Consider the following 20,583-nt stretch of genomic DNA (forward strand, 5'->3'; position numbering starts at 1 on the left):
ACTATTTGCATAACATCTGGGGAGGGCACAGACCTCTACACAAGAGAAAGGGGAAAGTGAATGGCAGGAAAAAATGAAGGCCAAGTTGACAATGGACACCACCATTTTAGGGTCTTTCTCTTGGTGGTGTCAGGGGGATGCGCCTTGAGACAAATGAATGCTTTGAGGTGAGAAAGGCAGTAGCACTCTAATAAAAAGCTTTAGGAAAGCGTGAGGCGACCTAGGAAAATCTGCTGTGGTCAAGTTTAATCCTGGGAAAAGAGACCCTGGAGAAAGCAGATGAGGAAGATAGGAAGGAAGACAGGGAGGGGAGGCGCAGGGTGTGGGGGGAGGAAGAGGGCGGGGTGGGGAGCTGGAAAGTGAGAGGGGGCAGTCCAGATTGTGTGAAGACGGTGGGGTTGAGGACCACAGGGTGGGAAAAAAGTGAAATTCGCGCAGAAGGAGGCAGACCTCCGCGGACGCGGCCGGGACCCCTGGAGGGGGAGGCGGCGGCGAGGGGCGGCGCGGGTAGCTTGGCCCACCTCGTGCCCCCTTGGCAGCCTCAAGCCTTTGCTCCGCGGGGCTCCCTCCCTCGCCGGAGCATTGTTCCTTTGCCGGGAGACGAGGAAATTGCCTTTTGATTGCGGAAGTCCGCGGCCGGGGCCCGGGGCGAGGCAGCGCGGGTCAGAATGGCAGCGTGGGAAGGGCGGCGCGCTGCCGGCCCCAGCCGCCTCTCGCGTCGGCAGCCCGCCCGGGGCGGCAGCAGCAGCAGCGGCTGCGGCGGCCCCCGCGCGTCCCCAGCCCGGAGGCCGGCGCTCTGCGCCCGCGGGGCGCGCTAAGCGCGCACAACAAGTGGTCCGGGCTCCGCCGGCCGTCGGGCCGCGCGGCGCGTCCCATCCCCGCAGTAGAGTTTGGGGGAACCGCCGAGCGCCATGCGGAGCCATGGAGCCGGGCTGGCCCTGTGGACTGCGCTGAGCCTGCTGCAGGTGAGGGGCCGCGAAGAGGTCCCCGCGGGCGGCCGCGCCCCTCCCCTCCGAGGACCAGATTCTCACTCCGCTCTCTGGTCTCCTGGGCTGCATTTTGGAGAGGGAGGTGGCAGAATTTCTTCCTCTGCTTGGGGAACGGTGATCCTCTTCTGAGTCCCCAGCCAGACTGACAACTCGTGCCACAGAAGGCAAAAAGCCACCTTCTCTCTCCAGCTGCTCGGGAGAAAAAGCAGTTAGGGGAAAAGTGGCCACGCACTTCTTTTCTCTTGACTGGAGGGCGAAAGGATGCATGGGCTGAGGCTGGGGCCAGGGGTGAGTGCAGGCAGCTTGGGGAGCTTGCTACGGACTCATCCCTGAGCAGGGATAGATGGTGGGCTTCAGCTATTGTTCTGGTTCCTTTGCAGACTGGACTGGGGGAGCCAGTGAGATGCAACTTCACCTTGACAGAGTCCAGGGTCTCCAGCCGGTCCGTGTCTCTCCAGTGGAGAACTTTGGCGTTCCCCTGTAACTTTAACCTCACCTACAGCAGTGACACGTCGGGGGTCGCGTGGTGCCACCCTGTACGGATAGACAACACCACCTATGGATGTAACTCCGAGGATTTACAAGCGGGAACCATCTATAATTTCACTATTATGTCTCTGGATGGAGAAAAGAAAACTATGGTCTTGCAAACAGGTAAAAAGTGACAGGTGCAGCTGGAAGTCCAGGCCACTCCTGGCTGAGACCTACCTTTTCAAGCCAATGCTTCCTTTGAGTTCCAGGCATACAAAATAATGATAATAAAGGTAAAAACATCTGTAAGATTATTGACAAAGATTTCTACTCTCCTCAGATCTGGCAAGAAACAGCTTGGCTGACTTTCAGAGATGTCCCTAGTGCTGAAAACAGCGGACTAGCCACTTAAACAGGGAGAGCAGCAGAGAGAATAAGTGGGCTGTGGAGGGAATTTGTTAAAGTGGTGGGGTTTGAACTTCCAACACAAGAGTCAAGTCCTGGAATAATTTTAAGTCAGTGTTTTTAGAATAAATAACGGAAGTGCAATGATTAGGGATATGACTTTCCTCAACGTAGTTTTATTTTTGGAACCAGGACATGAAAATCATCAGGGATAGAATCATTCTTAGGGGGAAATTAGAAAAAGTCCCTCGAAATGAAGATATGAAATTTTTAATTTTTTTATCACTTGAGTAACTAAAACCATACAATATCAAAGAACATCTTTTGGTTACTCTGCAACCTAAATCAATCATTTTCTGTTCACTTTTGGTTAAACCTTCCATGCATGGTAAGAGTGTCTTTCCTGCCTCGGTTTTCTTATCTGTAAAATGAGAGTGTTAGACTTGGTCATTGAGGTCCAGGTTCCAACCAACAGCTTACTTAGGCGGGGGCTGTTGTGCGTGTTACCTCATTAATCCCCAGAGTCACCCCCATATATGCTGTAAATCCGCTAATGACTTCCATGTTTTATGACCTTATTAGTCTTCCTTTTAACATTATCTTTATTTGTTGCCATAGAGAAGCCTGACTTTCATCCAGAAAGTCAAATTTAACTGAAAAATTCCGGAAGTTAAATTTAGAAATGTGTTGTGCTTGCTAGTCTTTCACTTTCAGCCTGAACCAAGATCACTTCTTCAGCTATAGTTCTTTGAGAGGTGTGAGAATGGTGAGTTATCAGGGCTGTCACAACAGAGTCAGGAAATGTAAACAGATTCATATGATAAGCCAATTAATTATTCTCTTATTAAGAATGCCCAGTTACTTCAGATGAAAGATAATTTCTGAGATTTGCAAGAACCTGAATTGAAAAGAGGCACCACTTGTTAAGAACACAGTTGTGTTCTTATATAGAATCAAAGAGAGTCCAAAATCATTGACATAATAATAACATTTTACAGAAGTTTTAGTGGCCGGGTTTTTTAGTTATAAAGTTCTTAATTTCTTGGTATATGAAGGTAGTTCCATAAACACTCAGATTGCTAATATTTATGACAGAACTTCTAGATGTGTTGTTTACATTTGATAAGGTGTCTGTATTGAATGGAGCAGAATGATTTTTAGAAACAGATGAGCCTTCAGAAGCTTAAGGGAGAAAAAATGAAGACATTAAGCAAGAATACATTGATTTAACCCAAAGGTTTTACTTTTTTGAAAAACAAAATTGATAAAAATGAACTCACTGTGGTGTCACTAGTTAGAATAAGTTTAGAGTTAATTAGTGCGTGTGTTTCAAGTCCAGAGACATTTGTGAAATGTAAGAAATATTTGCATTTTATTGACTATGTTGAATTAAAAAAAAGACAATCAGCATTCACAGTTGTTAGCATTCAGTGTCTCATCATTTTCCTTAAGGATTCATCTTTTACAGTACTACAAATAGACTTTTCACCACAAATTTTATGAGCTCCGTGCCAAATGTGAAGAATGAAATTTGATCAACAGTGATGTTTGTATAATGATAAGTTTTTCATAGTTATTTGTATGATGGTATAACCTTACTTAGGATTCTCTATATTTAAAAATAATTTACTTAACTAAATATTTTTTAATTAAGATATTTTTACAAATGTTTCAGAATATTTTTGGTTGATTATTTATTTTTTGTCAGCACTTTTTGTGCTTCCTATATTTTAAGGACATATGTGAGTTTTTATTCTAAGTTTAGAGAAAGTACTGGTATCCCTCTAGTATCAATTGGTAAGCTACAGAGATGAATGCCACAAATCATATTTTATTGTTATAAAAGCAGGATCAACTAGTCACATAATATTGAGTCTGAGATATAACTTCAGACCAAAAAAGTCATTCAGATATGTTGTCCTTTTCTTATTCCGTTATGCCTGTGTTATCATTACAGAGTAAAATAGAGTGAGAGCAAGGCATGATATGGCTGGAGATATAGCAGTTGCTTAGATTATCTCTGTGTCATTCCAAGTGGGATTTGTCTGGTTATTTTTCCTGGTAAATTATCTAAAAATAGTTATTTTAGTAATGTAGACATGACCTTAAAATAAAATTTAACTAAATAGGAACTATTTCAGCAACAGTCAGTTTTCACTCCAGATTTAAAATCAGAATTGGAAAACCTATGTGGATTCAAATTCAGTTCAACAAACATTTATCAGGCACAGATACTGTAGGGAATTAGGCCAGGTAGTGATTAATAAAGATGACAAAGCATGGTCTCTGTCCTTGTAGTCTTCCATAGAGGTGAGAGAAGTTCAGGATAAGGGTGGTGACAGAGCCTTACCACTTCTTCCCGTTGAATACCCTGCTCTGCTTCTCTTGGATGTATTTGGTAATAAACGATCAATGCAAGAACTGTAATAATTTGAAAGCCAAATTATCTAGTTGTAAATTATTAGAAACAGATTATAAATTTGAAAACCTCAACACTTCTGTTAATACTCTGTCCTCGGAATACAGATCAGAGACTGCAAACTGGTAGCCCCTGGGGTGTTGAAACAGTACGTGAGCCAAACAAAATCTACTATTTAGGCTCCTTGACACCCCCAGGGGCCACCAGTGCACAGCCTCTGATATAGACTCTGAGGACCCAGTGTTCACAAAAGTGTGGAGGTTTTCAATATTTGTTATCTGCATAATTTATTTCGATAGATCTTGTTTGGTTCATGTAATGTTTGTGAAAAATTCAGATTATTTCACCAGCATTAAGCTGAAAATTCACATAAATACCAGATATATTGATTACCTTAAAATATTGGAAGATTTGGCAAAACTTGATCATTCTGCCTGGACCTCTCTAAAGCTGAATTGTGGCTTTTCTCCTTTCAGGTACCAGTTGCCCCGAATCCCCTGGACTGGGGATTATTTATTTCCTTACCTTAAAGTATCCTAAGGACATTAGTGTTTGCTTACATGAACCTGTAGAGTTTTCATTTAGAAATTTGGGGGAATTTTTATCTTTCCACGAATAAGAAGTAGTTCTTCAGGACCTAAAATGGCATCTAGCCCATGGTAGGTGTTCAGTAAATATTGATTAATTGGATGGAAAGATGGATTGATGAATGGAGAGATGAATGGGTGGACCTATGAATGAATAAATAGATGATAGACAAATATTAATAAATGAAATTAATACTTTAGGGGGAAAATGTATGTAAAGAAAGTGAAAGTGAAGTTGCTCAGTTGCATCTGACCCTTTGTGACCCCATGGACTGTAGCCTACCAGGCTCCTCTGTCCATGGGATTTTCCAGGCAAGCGTACTGGAGTGGGTTGCCATTTCCTTCTCCAGGGGATCTTCCCAACTCAGGGATTGAAGCCAGGTCTCCCACATCACAGGCAGAGGCTTTACCATCTGAGCCACCAGGAAAGCTGAATGTATGTAAAAATATGGTCTATTTTCCTTGGGTTATAGGTAAGTTATGGAGCCCAGGGAAGTAATCTGATGGTAGGGAACTTTACCGATAGGAAGAATATCTTTGTGTCATATACTTTCTTGTTAGTCACTGTCAGGTTCTTATCAATCAGCCTAGTGTGCTTTAGTCCTGTCCAACTCTTTGTGACCCTGTGGACTGTAGCCTACCAGGCTCCTCTGTCCATGGGATTCTCCTGGCAAGAATACTGGAGTGGGTTTCCATGCCCTCCTACAGGGGATCTTCCTAACCCAGGGATCGAACCTGAGTCTCTTAACATCTCTTGCATTGGCAAGTGGATTCTTTACCACTAACGCCACCTGGGAAGCCCTGCTAATCAGCCTAAAACAAAAAGGCAAAAGAATTAGCTCTTTAACGTTAGCTCCTGTGTTTTTAACTTTTAAAAAACTTTAATTACCTAATTACTATGTCAGTTATTATTTCCACCTCAACATGTTTTACTAGTTTACCAGGGCTTCCATAACAAAATACCACAGACTGGGTGGCTTTAACAATAAATGTATTTTCTCATGGCTCTAGAGCCTAGAAGTCCCAGATCAAGTTGTCAGCAAGTTTCTTCTAAGGCTCCTCTGACTGTCTTGCAGATGACCACCTCACTATGTCCTTACTTGGTCCTTCATCTGTGTCGTCTATGATCTAATCTCCTCTTCTTATAAGGACACCGGTCATATTAGAGTAGGAAGCACCTTAAAGACCCCATTTTAATCAATTACCCCTTTAGAGATCTTATCTTCAAATACAGTCACATTATGAAGTATTGGTAGTTAGGGCTTTAACATATGAATTTTAGAGAGATGCAATTCAGTTCATAACACTCACGTAGCTCTAAACACAGGTCATTATTTTTCAGCACTGTCTGTAACCTATGGCATCAACATCTGTTGCAGGGTTTGTTATAAAAGCATATTGTTGGCTTCTACCTCATATGTGATGAATTTAAAAGTAGAGGGTGGGAAGATTTGGGAGAATGACATTGAAACATGTAAAATATCATGTAAGAAACAAGTTGCCAGTCCAGGTTCGATGCACGATATTGGATGCTTGGGGCTAGTGCACTGGGACGACCCAGAGGGATGGTATGGGGAGGGAGGAGGGAGGAGGGATCAGGATGGGGAACACATGTATACCTGTGGCGGATTCATTTTGATATTTGGCAAAACTAATACAATTATGTAAAGTTTAAAAATAAAATTAAAAAAATAAATAAATAAAAGTAGAGCCTAGGGCATCTGATTTTAAACAAATATCAAAGTGAATCATTGCATACTGAAGTTCAAGAGATAATGATATAGTTTTTCTATTATTCATTGGCATTAAGATTTTGGTAACCATTTCCTCTTATGCCTGGTTAATTCTATAATGCTTAGAAGTATTTATTGTCTTTCCCAAGAAGAAAATAATACTCTAATATTTGTCTTGTACTCCTGTAGTATTTAAAATACTTTCATCTACCTTGTTTCATAAGTAAAAGTATAAAATATATATATTTAACTGATTGTTTATATATATGTTACATATATTGTTTATATATATATTTAATACATTTAAACATATATTGTTTAATTATATCCACATGGCAATCCTGTGGAGGGAGTGTCATGAGGCACAGGTTACATAGTGATTTAGAGATGAGTTCTGAAAGCAGCTGCCTCCATTCCTTACTAACCAAGTTGCCTTGGCCTAGTTATTAACCTTTTCTAATCTCTAAAATCGTGACAATAATAAAAGTAATGCTCACTTCATAGGGTGTGAGGTTTTGAGGTTTTGATTCAGACATGAATTCTACAACCGGTGTTGTTACATACTAAGTGTGAAATGTTTCCTGTTGTTACTTTCAGGTTGGAGACGAGATTGATATTCATAAGAATTAACTAATCACAAATCCATACTGTTAACAAACATAGACCTCGAACCCTGACTTACTGGCCCCAACTCCTACTCCTATTCTTTCTATTACTCTGTAGAATGGATATAATTTTTAAGTTGGCTTTTGTTCTTTCAAATTACCTGTGATAGTTTGTTGTTACTTTTCAACTCAACCTTTAAAGAGAAGAAAATATATTACAAAATACTTTAAATCTATAGATACTTAGCCTACTCAAGGGTAGAATAATGATTAAAAGTGTGTTAGTGTGATGAAATAATATTGATTTTGATTGTGTTGTACTTCTGGTGATGGGCTTCAGTATTTAGGAATCAGCGATTTGCAAGGTATTTATTTCAGGAATTTTAAGGTCAAGTTGAGTTCCATATATGAAATGGACCAACCTAGTTCTCTGAATGTGACTTTGTGTGTGTTTGGAAGCTTCTGCCATTAGTCTGACTTCTGTAGGTGGGCATGGCATTCTGCACATTACCAAAAAGTAAAATCTAATTTGTCCAGACGAAATGGAAGAAAATTTATTATGTCTTCCATTCCCAGACACCAATTCCCTGGAATCCCCCTGGGGGATAGAGGATAATGCTGACTACTTTCTAACATTGTAGGAGAAGTCAAGGCCATTCTATATGTAGGAATGTATATAAACAAAGATGAATCTATGCAACTGAAATTAACATGGTAGATACACATACAGATTTCCAGGGATTGGGGGTTTTGCTTTTGTTCTTATTCCTTCTAGACGGAAGAACCCAAATACATAAAAAATAAGCAGAATAGTATTATGAATGACCATGTACTTACACATTACCTACTGTTAACAGTTACTAACTGACAGACAATCTTGTTTCATCTATATCCCCACTCACTCCCTAACCATGTATCATATCAACACAGCCCAAGTCATTATTTAATTTCATTTATAAATATTTCAGTATGCATTTCTGAATGATAAGCATTATTTTTAACATAACCACAGTATCAATATCAGACCTAACATTAACTGTAATTCCTTGGTACTGAGATGTCCAGGTTCAGAAGCACACATCAAGCAACAGCACATGAATTTCTACATAAGAGAGACTTCTGGGCAGCAGTCTGTTTGGAAGAGGAGGCCAAAGGACTTCCCTTTATACTGCATTTATATAATATTGAGAAAATCTCAATTGGTTTTGCTTTTCTGGCACACTGCGTGGTGTGCAGGATCTTAGTTCCCCGACCAGGGATCAAACCCAGGGCCCCAGCAATGAAAATACTGACTCTTAACCGTTGGACCAGCAGGGAATTCCCAAGAAAACCTCCACTGTTAACATCAAAGAGAAGAGTGGGACTGCTGAAGGATATCCTGGGCCTGAGGGTATTAAAGTCTCTATCAGCTGTCAGGGTCCCCTCGGTGTTGACACAGTTCTCTAATACTCGACGGAAATGAGCTTTTCAGTGCTGTAGTTCTTGCCTGGAGAATCCCAGGGACGGAGGAGCCTGGTGGGCTGCTGTCTATTGGGTCGCACAGAGTCGGACACGACTGACTTGACTTAGCAGCAGCAGCAGCTGAAGCTTAAACTGCCCTCTCACTCTGCAATGGCCTCTCTTTGATTTCTAAATCCTGCTTGACCTTCCAACTTGCTCAAGTTCATTTCCTTCATGAAGCCCACCTCTGAGATCTTCATCCTTGAATGTCATTCCCCTTGTGCATTTTCAGCATTGACACTGACCTGTATTACCCTGAACAGCAAGAACAGTAGCAGTGCTCACACCAAGTGGCATTTTCTGAGGCCTCACCACATGCCTGGGCTATACTTAACACTTTGCCTCCATTACCTCTTAACACTGCAACTCTGTAAAGCAGGTGTCCCATTTTACAGATGAGGAGACTTAGCCTCGATGCAGTTAAGTGACTTGCCTAAAGTCACTGTTTAAAGTGACATCGTTGGGATTTGAACACAGGTATAGTGTGACATCAAAGTCAGCCTCCCTGATAAGTCACCTCTGTGTTTACTTTTTTCACAAGTCCTATGTGCCTGAGTAAACTGTAGACTCTCAGAGGCCAAATATGGTGACCTGTAAAATAATATGGTATCCCTCACTGTTGTTAATCATGATGCAGTGATTGTCTAACCTGATTTAATTTCAAGGCTGTTAAAACTTTGAAAGTTCTTTGCTACCTGAACTTTATGTCTAATGTATAAAGTTGATAAATGAAATGTATTATTAGCATAATATGGTATACATCATCTTATAAATCAGAAAGCTGACTATAGTCAAACTGCAACAAAGTAAAATAAAATCGTTGTTGTTTAGTCACTAAGTCTTGTCCGACTCTTTTGCAACCCCTTGTGCTGTAGCCCAGCAGACTCCATTGGATTTCCCAGGCAAGAACACTGGAGTGGGTTTCCATTTCCTTCTCCAGTGGATCTTCCTGATCCAGGGATTGAACCCATGTTGCCTGCACAGGCAGGCGGATTCTTTACCACAAAGCTACCAGGGAAGCCCTTTGAAAGAGATTTGCCTCTCTATGCATGTGTGCTAAGTCACTTCGGTCGTGTCAGACTGTTTGCGACCCTATGGACCGTAGCCCGCCAGGCTCCTTTGTCCACGAGATTCTCCAAGCAAGAATATTGGAGTGGGTTGCCATGCTCTCCTCCAGGGGATCTTCCTGACCCAGGGATCAAATCTGAGTCTCTTATGTCTCCTGCATTGGAAGGTGGGTTCTTTACCACTACTGCAACCTGGGAAGCTCTTCCTCTTTATAAATGTATTTAACTACAGATTGTGAGAGCAGTGGCTTTCTCATTTTCTTCTTCTGCCCATTTTCAAAAACCCATACCAAGGAATGGTTTGTGGCTTTTGCCTCACCCTGACTGTGTTTCCATGATAAAATTCCCAATTAGTTTATATGAATAGTTGATGTTCACACCGTTTTATGTAGAGGGCTACTAAATGCAGCTTCTGGTCTCCTAGCCACCCTGCTTTTAACTAGAATAGTATCATAATTCCTGTAAAGGTACAGAAGTTGACTCTGTAATCACATAAAATCACATAGATCTCTTGGACTGAAGTTAGTGCTGAAACGTAAGGTGTGTGTTAGAGAGGTGGGTGGAGGATAGTATCCTGCTTGAGGAGACCTTGAGTTTCTGTGGAGAAATTCAGACTTCATCTCATGAAGAATTCTTGGTGCTTCCTAGGAAATCAGGATGGCAGATGGGAGAGATATACAAAGCAATTATTTGGCAATAGTGGGAGAAAGACAGAAAATAAGAAAGACACTTGGAGTAATCCGACACAACACAAGGAACACCAGGTTAAGAGAGTAGGAGATAAAAAGGAATAGACAAGAAAAATAATTTTTAAAAATCGATAGAATGTTCCTGGATGTGGAATTAGATTTAGCTTTTATTAATGTTGTTATTCATTTATCTGTATTACAGTGTCCAAACCATCATCAAAGCTTCATCAAATGAAGCTTCTATAAATTTGTCTATTATTTTTCTTAGACATCTGGTTTGATTTTTTGTTATACTGACCATGAGACTCATGGTCATCATTTTCCACCCTGGAACAAGTAAGGTGTGATACAAAAGAACTCACTGGGAGCCAGATGTTAGAAGCTCAGCTGAATTACCTGTGTAATGTAAACGAGTCACTTAATGCCTCTTATCGTCTTCTCCAAAGCACATTGTAAATGACCAGATCCTACGCATGTATACTCTGTGCTATATGATTTCAAAAAAAGCTTTTGAAACTAACTTATGAATTGTCTGCTCTCTTGTTATAAGGCTAAGTTTGTTTCCAAAATACATACTAACATTTTGAATTCTAAACACTCCTCAAATTCTTATAGCAATAGATAATAATGCTTTAATGGCTATACAAAAGAATTTTTAAAATATTACTTCCATTTTATACATGTGGGTTTTTCTCTATCCTTAAGTCAATTAAAAAAAAAAAAAGGAAGAATCTGTTTTGGTTCAGGAATTTGACTAAACTTTATCAGAAAAAGCAAATCGACAGCAAACCTACTTATGAAATTCTAGGGCTTCCTGATAATGAAATTTACTGAAACTGAGCAGCTGAATACTGCAGAATTTGCATTTGGCACTCCACATTTCAGGTCTGTCCGGAAGCAAGAAATACAAACAAAGACATCTTAATTTTATGGCTAATGATAAATTTTGATATATTGGTTGAGATTAAATTATTGATTTATGGTTTCCAATAGTTCTCATAGCTTAATAATACTTCACTGGTTACTGTATGTATGAGAGCTGTGGATGGAAAAACAAGAAAGGCTATAAATGCACACATGTGTACATTGGTAACTTTTAGCCATCAGCATAAATTATATAAGTCAAGTAGGGTTTTCTAATTACATATGATCTTCATATGATAATATTACAGACATATGACTAAATTTTCAAATAGCATTAAAACTCTCTTTCATATGTCTATCTAGGTATCTAGATAGATACCTATCTACATAGGTAGATGATATATAGATGGATAGGTAGATAGATGGACAGACAGAGAAATCATTGAAATTAGCATCCTGATGGAAGTACCTAATTTGTTTCTAATCAAATATTGAAAACTTTAAAAAATTTAATACAGCAGAATTTTCCTTGGTCTTAGACTGAAATGTCTGAAAACTATTGCACTCCTGCTGCATGCGTAGCAATAGTGGATGTCTGCCAGCAAAGGCCTTTATCACAGCATAAATGGGGTTTTAAGTGTTTGTTTCCAGTGCAGGTTCTTGCAGCCCAGGCACTTCCCAATCTCATTGTTCCTTTGTTCTAGCGGATGTACAAAGGGTTGACTGTTTTGTTTTCTGGCTCAGAGAGATTAGATAAAGCCTGCATTTCTGAACTTCACCCTCTAGGCACGCAACCTTAAAATTCATTTTTTATAGCTTTTATTTTGCAAATTATGTATGTTTAGATCATAAGGATCATAACGTCACTTTCTTTAACCTTTACCTGGCTGCGCTGTGCATGTAGGTGACAGTATTGATTCCATTTGAACAATCACTGGAAAGCATCTCTTTCTCTTGTTCTTGTCCTTAAAATGCCTCTTCAGCAAAAACGCATCACCTCAGTTGGCTATGACAAGGTTGCTCTTGAGTTTCTCGGGTTATGAGAACCTCATGATAACAAGGAAACTTTCTGTGAGGGGAAATTGTGTTCTTTCCTTTTATTATGGCGTCTATAATTGTAGACTGTTATGTAGGATAGAAAATTTAAATAATATTGCCACACATACACACAGACACAAACCCATACTGTTTTTCCTCAAGAACCCATAAATGAGAATCATCTTGGGAATTTTTTTATTTATTTTATCTTAAGGGTTAGAAAGTTAGTTCATGAGAATAAATTGATAAGATTTTTCCAAGTTTTTTTTTTCTTAAGAAAAGCGATTAATGCCATTATCAGTTTAGTCTCTAAAAAATATGGTATTCCAGTTTTGCCTCCATTCTGTCAGTGATTCGGAGGAAATTTCTTTTTTATGATCTCACAGACAGAATACGTTGTATATCAGGTGAAGTCTCTGATATATCTTGTTACTCCTCCAAACATTTAAGAATATAGGTACTGTTGTTATGTTCACCAGACAGGGGGAGAAATGGAGGCTTAGAAGGTTAAGTAACTTCCAGAGGGTCTCATGACTGATACATGAGGGAGCCAAAATTTGAATTGAGTTCTGACTCCAAAGCCCACTCTCTCTGCCACTACTTATATAACGAGATTGTCCCAACTAGAAGAGGAATAATAGTAATAGTAATAATAGCAAACATTGAACACCACATGCCAGACACTTTTGTAAGTTCTCTAGATAAAATACTCAATTTCATCTTCATAACAGATCTACTGAAAAGATAGTATTGTTATCAGCATTGCATAGAGGACACGGCTGAGGCACAGGGACGTTACAGAATTGCTATACAGCTACAAAGCGGGAGACCCGATTCAGGACTCTAGAGTCTACACTGTTTAGGTGAACCTGTGCTGCTAGGGTATAAACCACAGAACCGTGTCCTCCTAGCTCACCTGTGCTGTGGAGTCCCAAAGTTTGCTGCCTTGACTTAGCTGTATTTAGCCTATGTGTGGCATCTATGGGGAATATAGAGTAAGATTACCTTGTTCCTATTTATATTTATGCTAATAACAAGTGAAGACTTTCTTAAAACATATACTGTTCTAGGAAGATGCTAGAATTTCTTATTTCGTGAGTAAAATATAATTTACCAGATTGTAGATAAGAATTGAGATCACTATGCCATGCCACTAAAACAGTTAACCTGACTCTTGAAATTTAGTCTCCAGTATCTGGGGCTCATTTCTTAAAACAAAAGCCAGGTTGGATTTCTGAAAACTATGTATATGTTACTGTCAACATTTCTTCTCCCCATATTCAGGGTGAGGAGAGCCTCGTTGCTCAGATGGTCCCACAGCATCATCTGCTCTCTAATCTTATTGACTTAGTTCCTAACCTGGAGATGTAACAGTCATCCTAGTTCAAGTTCTACAGTGAAGATTCAGGACACAGGAAACAGGACTCCTCAAACTGACCCATGGCTTTGAGAATTGAAACTAAGTGCATAGCCAGGTGCAGGGCTAACCCATTCCCGTCTGCTCTAAGAGTTTTGGCAGCTCCAAAATGTCCCAGAACTCAAGTTTAAAAAAATCTAGGGACATAAGGAATCCCAATTCTAAAAATATTTATTTGGCTGAGTTGGGTCTTAATTATAGCACACAGGATCTTCACTGCATAATGCGGGATCTTTCCTTGCAGTGCACAGACTCCCTAGTTGTGGGGCATGGGCTTAGTTGGTCCAGGACATGTGGGATCTTAGTTCCCCGATCAGGGATTAAACCCACATCCCCTGCATTACAAGCAGATTCTTAACCACTGGACTACCAGGGAAGTCCCAGGGAATCCCTGTTGTTGGGAGTATTCATTTTGGTGAACATACCTAACCTTGGCTTCATTATCAGGTTTGTATCTTTTGTGGCTTTCTGATACCTAAGAACAACCCAAAGTTTTGTAAATGTAACCCCCTAAGCCCCACAACCTAAAAAAGAGAACATTTAGCAGACATTTTAAAATTATTTCTTAATATCTTTATTTTCTGCTGAGATTTTCAGTATTTATCCAGGAAGAGCCTGGATGTTTGTCAGTGTTTGAAAAATGCAAAACCTGCAAGCCAAAGAAAATGTAACCTTGCTTGGATCTCCAAGCTCAGAGATGTCGTAACAAAAAAGTTTTATTAGAGAAAAAGGAGTTTATATGACTAATAGCTAAGGTAGATTCCTTTTTTAAGTACAGTGGTTTGGAAGTAGTGTAAAATGCCCATTCATATCATGGGCAGCAGAGTTCTGAAAGCGTTGAAGGAAACTGAGTCTGGATTGTAGCAAGGTAAGAGTGCATCTGCAAAAGTCCTCAAGCCACCTTCTCTTTTTTGGTTTTTGCCCCACAGATCCTTTACCTCCTGCTAGGTTTGAAGTCAGTAAAGAGAAAACTACTACCACCAGTTTGCATGTTTGGTGGACTCCTTCCTCGGGAAAAGTCACCTGGTATGAGGTACAGTTACTTGATGATAACCAAAAGATACAGACGGCCCAAATTCAAGAAAGAGCTTCACGGAATGAATACACATTTTTCAACCTCACTGCTGGTAATAAATATAATATTGCCATCACAGCTGTTTCTGGGGATAAACGTTCCTCTACAATGTATGCCAATGGATCAACAGGTAAGATTTGTTTACATGTAGTTGGGTATTTAATAGTCTATACTCCTTTTGAAGTTATATTAGATTCAGGAAAAAGGAGTAAGAATGCTGTGAGATCAACAATAGACAGACAGACAGACAGACAACGAAACTGTTTGATAATAGAGGAAAGACTGGACTGGCAACAAGGAGGTGGGATTGGGCTGCCCCCTTGCCAGGTGATTTTGAGCAAGTTGTGGAACTTCTCTGGGACCGGAACTTTCTCCAGTCTTTGCTTGTGCCCATGCTTCCCAGTATCAGTGGCACATTACCATTTCCTTCCATAACGCACTGTCTTACCATTCACTCTCCACTGATTTTCTCTCCTGCTTTATTGCTCTTTCAATTTTTCATCTTCTATAGTTCTTTCTTTTCTCTTTTCCTTTTACTGCTATGCCACATCATACTTCATTGGCAAAATCTACCTTGATACCTGTTAAATGGGGGAGATAGACAGGTAAACTATGATGTAGCTTTAGGCTGTGGGATTTGAAAAGAGCGTTAATCCAGATCCCAGTAAAATGTCGAGGGTGCTATTTTCATTAGTTATTACACAAATTACAGAGAAGCAAAAATGAATGTGTGGTTTCAAATTAAATGTGTCTATATATTTTATAAGGAAATTATGAATAACACTTCGGAAATGCATTTTATCCCACTAGTGCCATCCCCAGTGAAAGATATTGGTGTTTTGGCGAAAACTAATTCGCTTCTGATTTCCTGGTCACGTGGCTCTGGGAACGTGGAACGATACCAGCTGATGCTAATGGATAAAGGGATTCTAGTTCATAGTATTGCCGTGGACACTACTTTCTACACTTTTCATGGACTGACACCTGGTCACCTCTATAATGTCACCATTGTTAGCGAGGCTGCAGGGCTGCAAAACTACAAATGGAAATCAGCCAGGACAAGTAAGTTTGCCTAGCTTTTCTGTACAGTAATAAGCTCAATTCAAGGAAATGTTTAATAAACAAGGTTTATTATTTGAATAGTGGTAGTATAGGACAAATTAAAATCCATAAATTATAAAGGACCTTAATATGTATCCATATTTCTACTTAGAGAAAGAGGGATTCCCTTTTATTCTAAACTTTAGGCTAGCCCTTGGCAGCGTTATGAAATAGCAGAATTAATCATGGATATAGTCTCAGCTTCTCTTTTTGTTTAAGGATTTTTACTTCTCTTAAACCAGCATTACTGCCTTTGTGACATCACTCACAATGAACCAGGATTACTGTTCTCAGTGCTATACAAACACCTACTCCTGTGAACCAGCCATTTTCCAAACCTTCTCTTCTATGAAGCATCTACTGAGACCCAATTCTATAGCTGTTCTCATAGGCTGACGTAGCAAGAAAGCTAATCTGTGCTATGCTAAATCTTAATGAATCGTGTATATACACACATACTCATTCGTTCTTTTAATCAGTATTTGTAAGGTGCAAACAATATACTCAACATTGTAGATACAACAGTGTCCAAGAAAGACAATGTCTTTGCCTTCATGGAGCTTCCATCCAAGTGGATTCTAATGCTTCTAGTCAGTCTACTGTATTAATAAATCCCCTCCTTTGGGAAGCTATGTAAGTTTAAGAGAAACTCTAAAATATGTAGTGCCTTAGACATTATTCTAGGGAGAGAGTTCCTGAAACTATAGGAGGTTGGTAGGAAAGATATTTGAAGACATCTATATATTTACATATTTTTATATAACACTTAAAAAATATGTATATATATATAGTAGCAAAAAAGTACCATATATCTTATTATTTATGTATATCAAGAGCAATTACATTTCTAATTGGCCTGTGCAAAAACAGTGTGCTATATCCATTATTTTAGTGAAACATGATTAATTTATATTGTACCATTAGTGAGGCTCACAATTATAGCATAGGCAAAAGTTAGAAAAAATATTCACCAAAGTGTCTCTTCTTTGTAATCATTTCCTTTGATGAAATAATAGCACAACTCTTAAGCTTTAGCTTTATCATGATTTAATATGAAAAAGAAAGTACTTGCACAAAAATTTACGATACCCAATCAATCAACCAGTCTATTTATTATGTACTTGTTGTTATTAAATACATGAAAAAAGATGGGTAGAAATTAGGCAGATGACTGACTTCTTTCAGGAGTCCACTTAAAGAATTTCAGAACTGGAAAAGACCATTTTAAGTTTTTTTGACCCAAGCCATCATTAAGCTAAGGGCCCCTAGGCTTAGTGATATAGAGCTGTCCAGGGTTGCCCAGCCAAACTATGGCCAAATTTGAGCCAGAATCTAGGCTCCTGACTGCCATGTTTGTGCTCTCTCCACTAGCCAGACAACCTTTCTTGGGTTTTGTAGTATTTTTTTTTAACGTCGTGAAGTCATTTTCTTCAGAGCAGAGACTGTGGCTTATAGAGATTAAAATACAGGTCAGAATGTGGCCATAAGACTGATATGACATCCTGAATTAAAATCTCTTTCCTGTTCTTCCTAATTAGCCCCCATGGAAGTCTCAAATCTGAAGGTGACGAATGAAGGCACTATGACTTCTCTAAAAGTCAAGTGGCAAAGGCCTTCCGGAAATGTGGATTTCTACAACATTACCCTGTCTTACCAAGGGACCATCAAACAATCCAGAACATTAGCATCCCAGATTACTGAAAGTCAATTTAAAGACTTGGCCCCTGGACGACTTTATCAAGTCACCGTCAGCTGTGTGTCTGGTGAATTATCTGCTCACAGGACAGCAGTGGGCAGAACGGGTGAGTCTAAGGCTCCACAAATTCCTTAGTTGCTCAAATCACTCTCTGATCCATCTTAGAATGGGATAAAATAGTTCAGTTCAGTCGCTCAGTCATGAGCACTCCAGGCCTCCCTGTCCATCACCAATTCCCGGAGTCTACTCAAACTCATGTCCATTGAGTCAGTGATGCCATACAACCATCTCATCCTCTGTTGTCCCCTTCTCCTCTCACCTTCAATCTTTCCCAGCATCAGTCTTTTCAAATGAGTCAGCTCTTCGCGTCAGGTGGCCAAAATATTGGAATTTCTATTTCAACATCAGTCCTTCCAATGGACATTCAGGACTGATTTCCTTTGGGATAGACTGGTTGGATCTCCTTGTAGCCCAAGGGACTCTCAAGAGTCTTCTCCAACACCACAGTTCAAAAGCATCAATTCTTTAGCACTCAGCTTTCTTTATAGTCCAACTCTCACATCCATACATGACTACTGGAAAAACCATAGCCTTGACTAGACAGACCTTTGTTGGCAAAGTAATATCTCTGCTTTTCAGTATGCTGTCTAGGTTGGTCATAACTTTCCTTCCAAGGAGCAAGCGTTTTTTTAATTTCATGGCTGCAGTCACCATCTGCAGTGATTTTGGAGCCCCCAAAAATAAAGTCTGACACTGTTTCCCCATCTATTTGCCATGAAGTGATGGGACCAGATGCCATGATCTTAGTTTTCTGAATGTTGAGCTTTAAGCCAACTTTTTCACTCTCCTCTTTCACTTTCATCAAGAGGCTCTTTAGTTCTTCTTCAGTTTCTGCCATAAGGGTGGTGTCATCTGCATATCTGAGGTTATTGATATTTCTCCCGGCAATCTTGATTCAGCTTGTGCTTCCTCCAGCCCAGCGTTTCTCATGATGTACTCTGCATATAAGTTAAACAAGCATGGTGACAACATACAGCCTTGATGTACTCCTTTTTTTATTTGGAACCAGTCTGTTGTTCCATGTCCAGTTTCTAACTGTTGCTTCCTGACCTGCATACAGATTTCTCAAAATAAGTTAGAAGGAAAAATTTTTCCCACCTTGGGAAGTATAGTCTACATAATTCCTACATAGACTGAGAGTGTCTATGAGTGAGGACCCCCTGTGCAGAGTCAAGCAGAGGGTTGATTGCATTCATATGAGTTTTTTAAGCAAATGGATTTGGGTTCATTTCTGAACAATCTGTATTACTGGCTGTGCCCTGTGCTCTTTCATGTCACACTACTTAAGTAGCATAAATGAATTAGAACTGATACTAATCAATAAAATATTTCTGATCAACTCTTATAATGAGGGCTTTGTTGTTGTTTATTGTTCAGTCACTCAGTTATGTCCAACTCTTTGTGACCCCATGCTTACCAGGTTTCCCTGTCCTTCGCTATATCCTGGAGCTTGCTCAAATTCACGTCCATTAAGCTGGTGATACCATTCAGCCATCTTGTCCTCTGTCGTCCCCTTCTCCTCCTGCCTTCAATCTTTCCCCGCATCAGGGTCTTAACCATGTTTCCCATAAATTATTTTATTATGCCACCAAACATTTATTCAGTGCCTTTCTTGTATAAATTATAGTATCATGCACTTTCAGAGTTATTAAGATGGTAGAGTTCAGCAAACTACATCCTTCAGCCAAATATGGTCTGTGACCTTTTTTTGTGTAACCCCAAACTGAGTGGTCCTTACATTTTAAAGAGGCTTTAAAAAGAAAGAAAGAAAACAAAAGAAAAATAGAAATATATGGCCTGACAATTCTGAAATATCAATATTTACTTTGCTAACTCTTATTTTTAAAGAAGTTACATTTTAATCACATGAATGTAGAATATGCACACAATTTTTTAAAAATATTACATTTTAATGATGTAATTATATTGATGTTTCCATGGATCAGGCACTGACTGAACACTTTACAGCATGATTTCATTCAGTTTTCACCAAAATCACTAGAGGTCTTATTGTTATCACCAGTTTATAGATAATTCAGAGAGGTCAAATAACTTGTCCATAGTCATCCAACCAGTAAGTGGTGGGGTTTAAACCAGACTGTCTGATTCCAGGGTCCATTGTCTGTGTTGTTGGAGATGCCAGGTAAAAACCATAAATACGGTCAGAAAGAAATGAGAAGCTCTCTTTCAGAAGATCAGTAAAGATTTTGGGGAGGCAATAACCTTTAACTGGGACTTTTAAAATATGAAGCTCTTGCCAAGTTAAGAGGGAAAAGAGGGAAGGGCATTTGAGGTATGCTGCTGCTGCTGCTGCTGCTAAGTCGCTTCAGTCGTGTCCAACTCTGTGTGACCCCATAGACGGCAGCCCACCAGGCTTCCCCGTCCCTGGGATTCTCCAGGCAAGAACACTGGAGTGGGTTGCCATTTCCTTCTCCAATGCGTGAAAGTGAAAAGTGAAAGTGAAGTTGTTCAGTCGTGTCCGACTCTTATCGACCCCTTGGACTGCAGCCTACCAGGCTCCTCCGTTCATGGGATTTTCCAGGCAAGAGTGCTGGAGTAGGGTGCCATTGCCTTCTCCTTTTGAGGTATAGGGAATAATAAAAACAAAGACACAGTGGCAGAGGAGCCCAGGCGATCTAAGGTCTAAGGATGAGAAACTGGAGGCCAGCGTTCAAGAGTGGGGAATGAGGGAGGAGCCCTGCATGGAGACTTCAGAATGAAGACTGTCAAGATCTGGGCTCTGATTTAGGAGAGCTACAAACTCTGCATCAAAGACTTGATGTTTTATTCTGGTTATCTATATTTATCCAAGGTTAATGGAGAAACTTGAATGTTTTGAGCAAAGGAATAATAAGATCAGAGTTATA

At 39.9% G+C, this 20,583-nt stretch overlaps 1 protein-coding gene across 3 annotated transcripts in view; it reads left to right on the plus strand.

Moving 5' to 3' along the window:
• The window catches only part of PTPRB (protein tyrosine phosphatase receptor type B), a 130,533-nt gene that overhangs the window by 34,735 nt on the left and 75,215 nt on the right, over positions 1–20,583 (plus strand). For 2 of the 3 annotated variants that reach the window (XM_059886183.1, NM_001205297.1), the window contains 4 exon segments: positions 1,370–1,643; positions 14,714–14,989; positions 15,670–15,921; positions 17,499–17,762. In XM_059886183.1, coding sequence (XP_059742166.1) covers positions 1,370–1,643; positions 14,714–14,989; positions 15,670–15,921; positions 17,499–17,762 — 1,066 coding nt within the window. 3 annotated transcript variants of the gene reach the window in all.

This window comes from Bos taurus, chromosome 5, assembly GCF_002263795.3.
Source record: "Bos taurus isolate L1 Dominette 01449 registration number 42190680 breed Hereford chromosome 5, ARS-UCD2.0, whole genome shotgun sequence".
In the NCBI taxonomy this organism is placed as follows: domain Eukaryota; kingdom Metazoa; phylum Chordata; class Mammalia; order Artiodactyla; family Bovidae; genus Bos; species Bos taurus.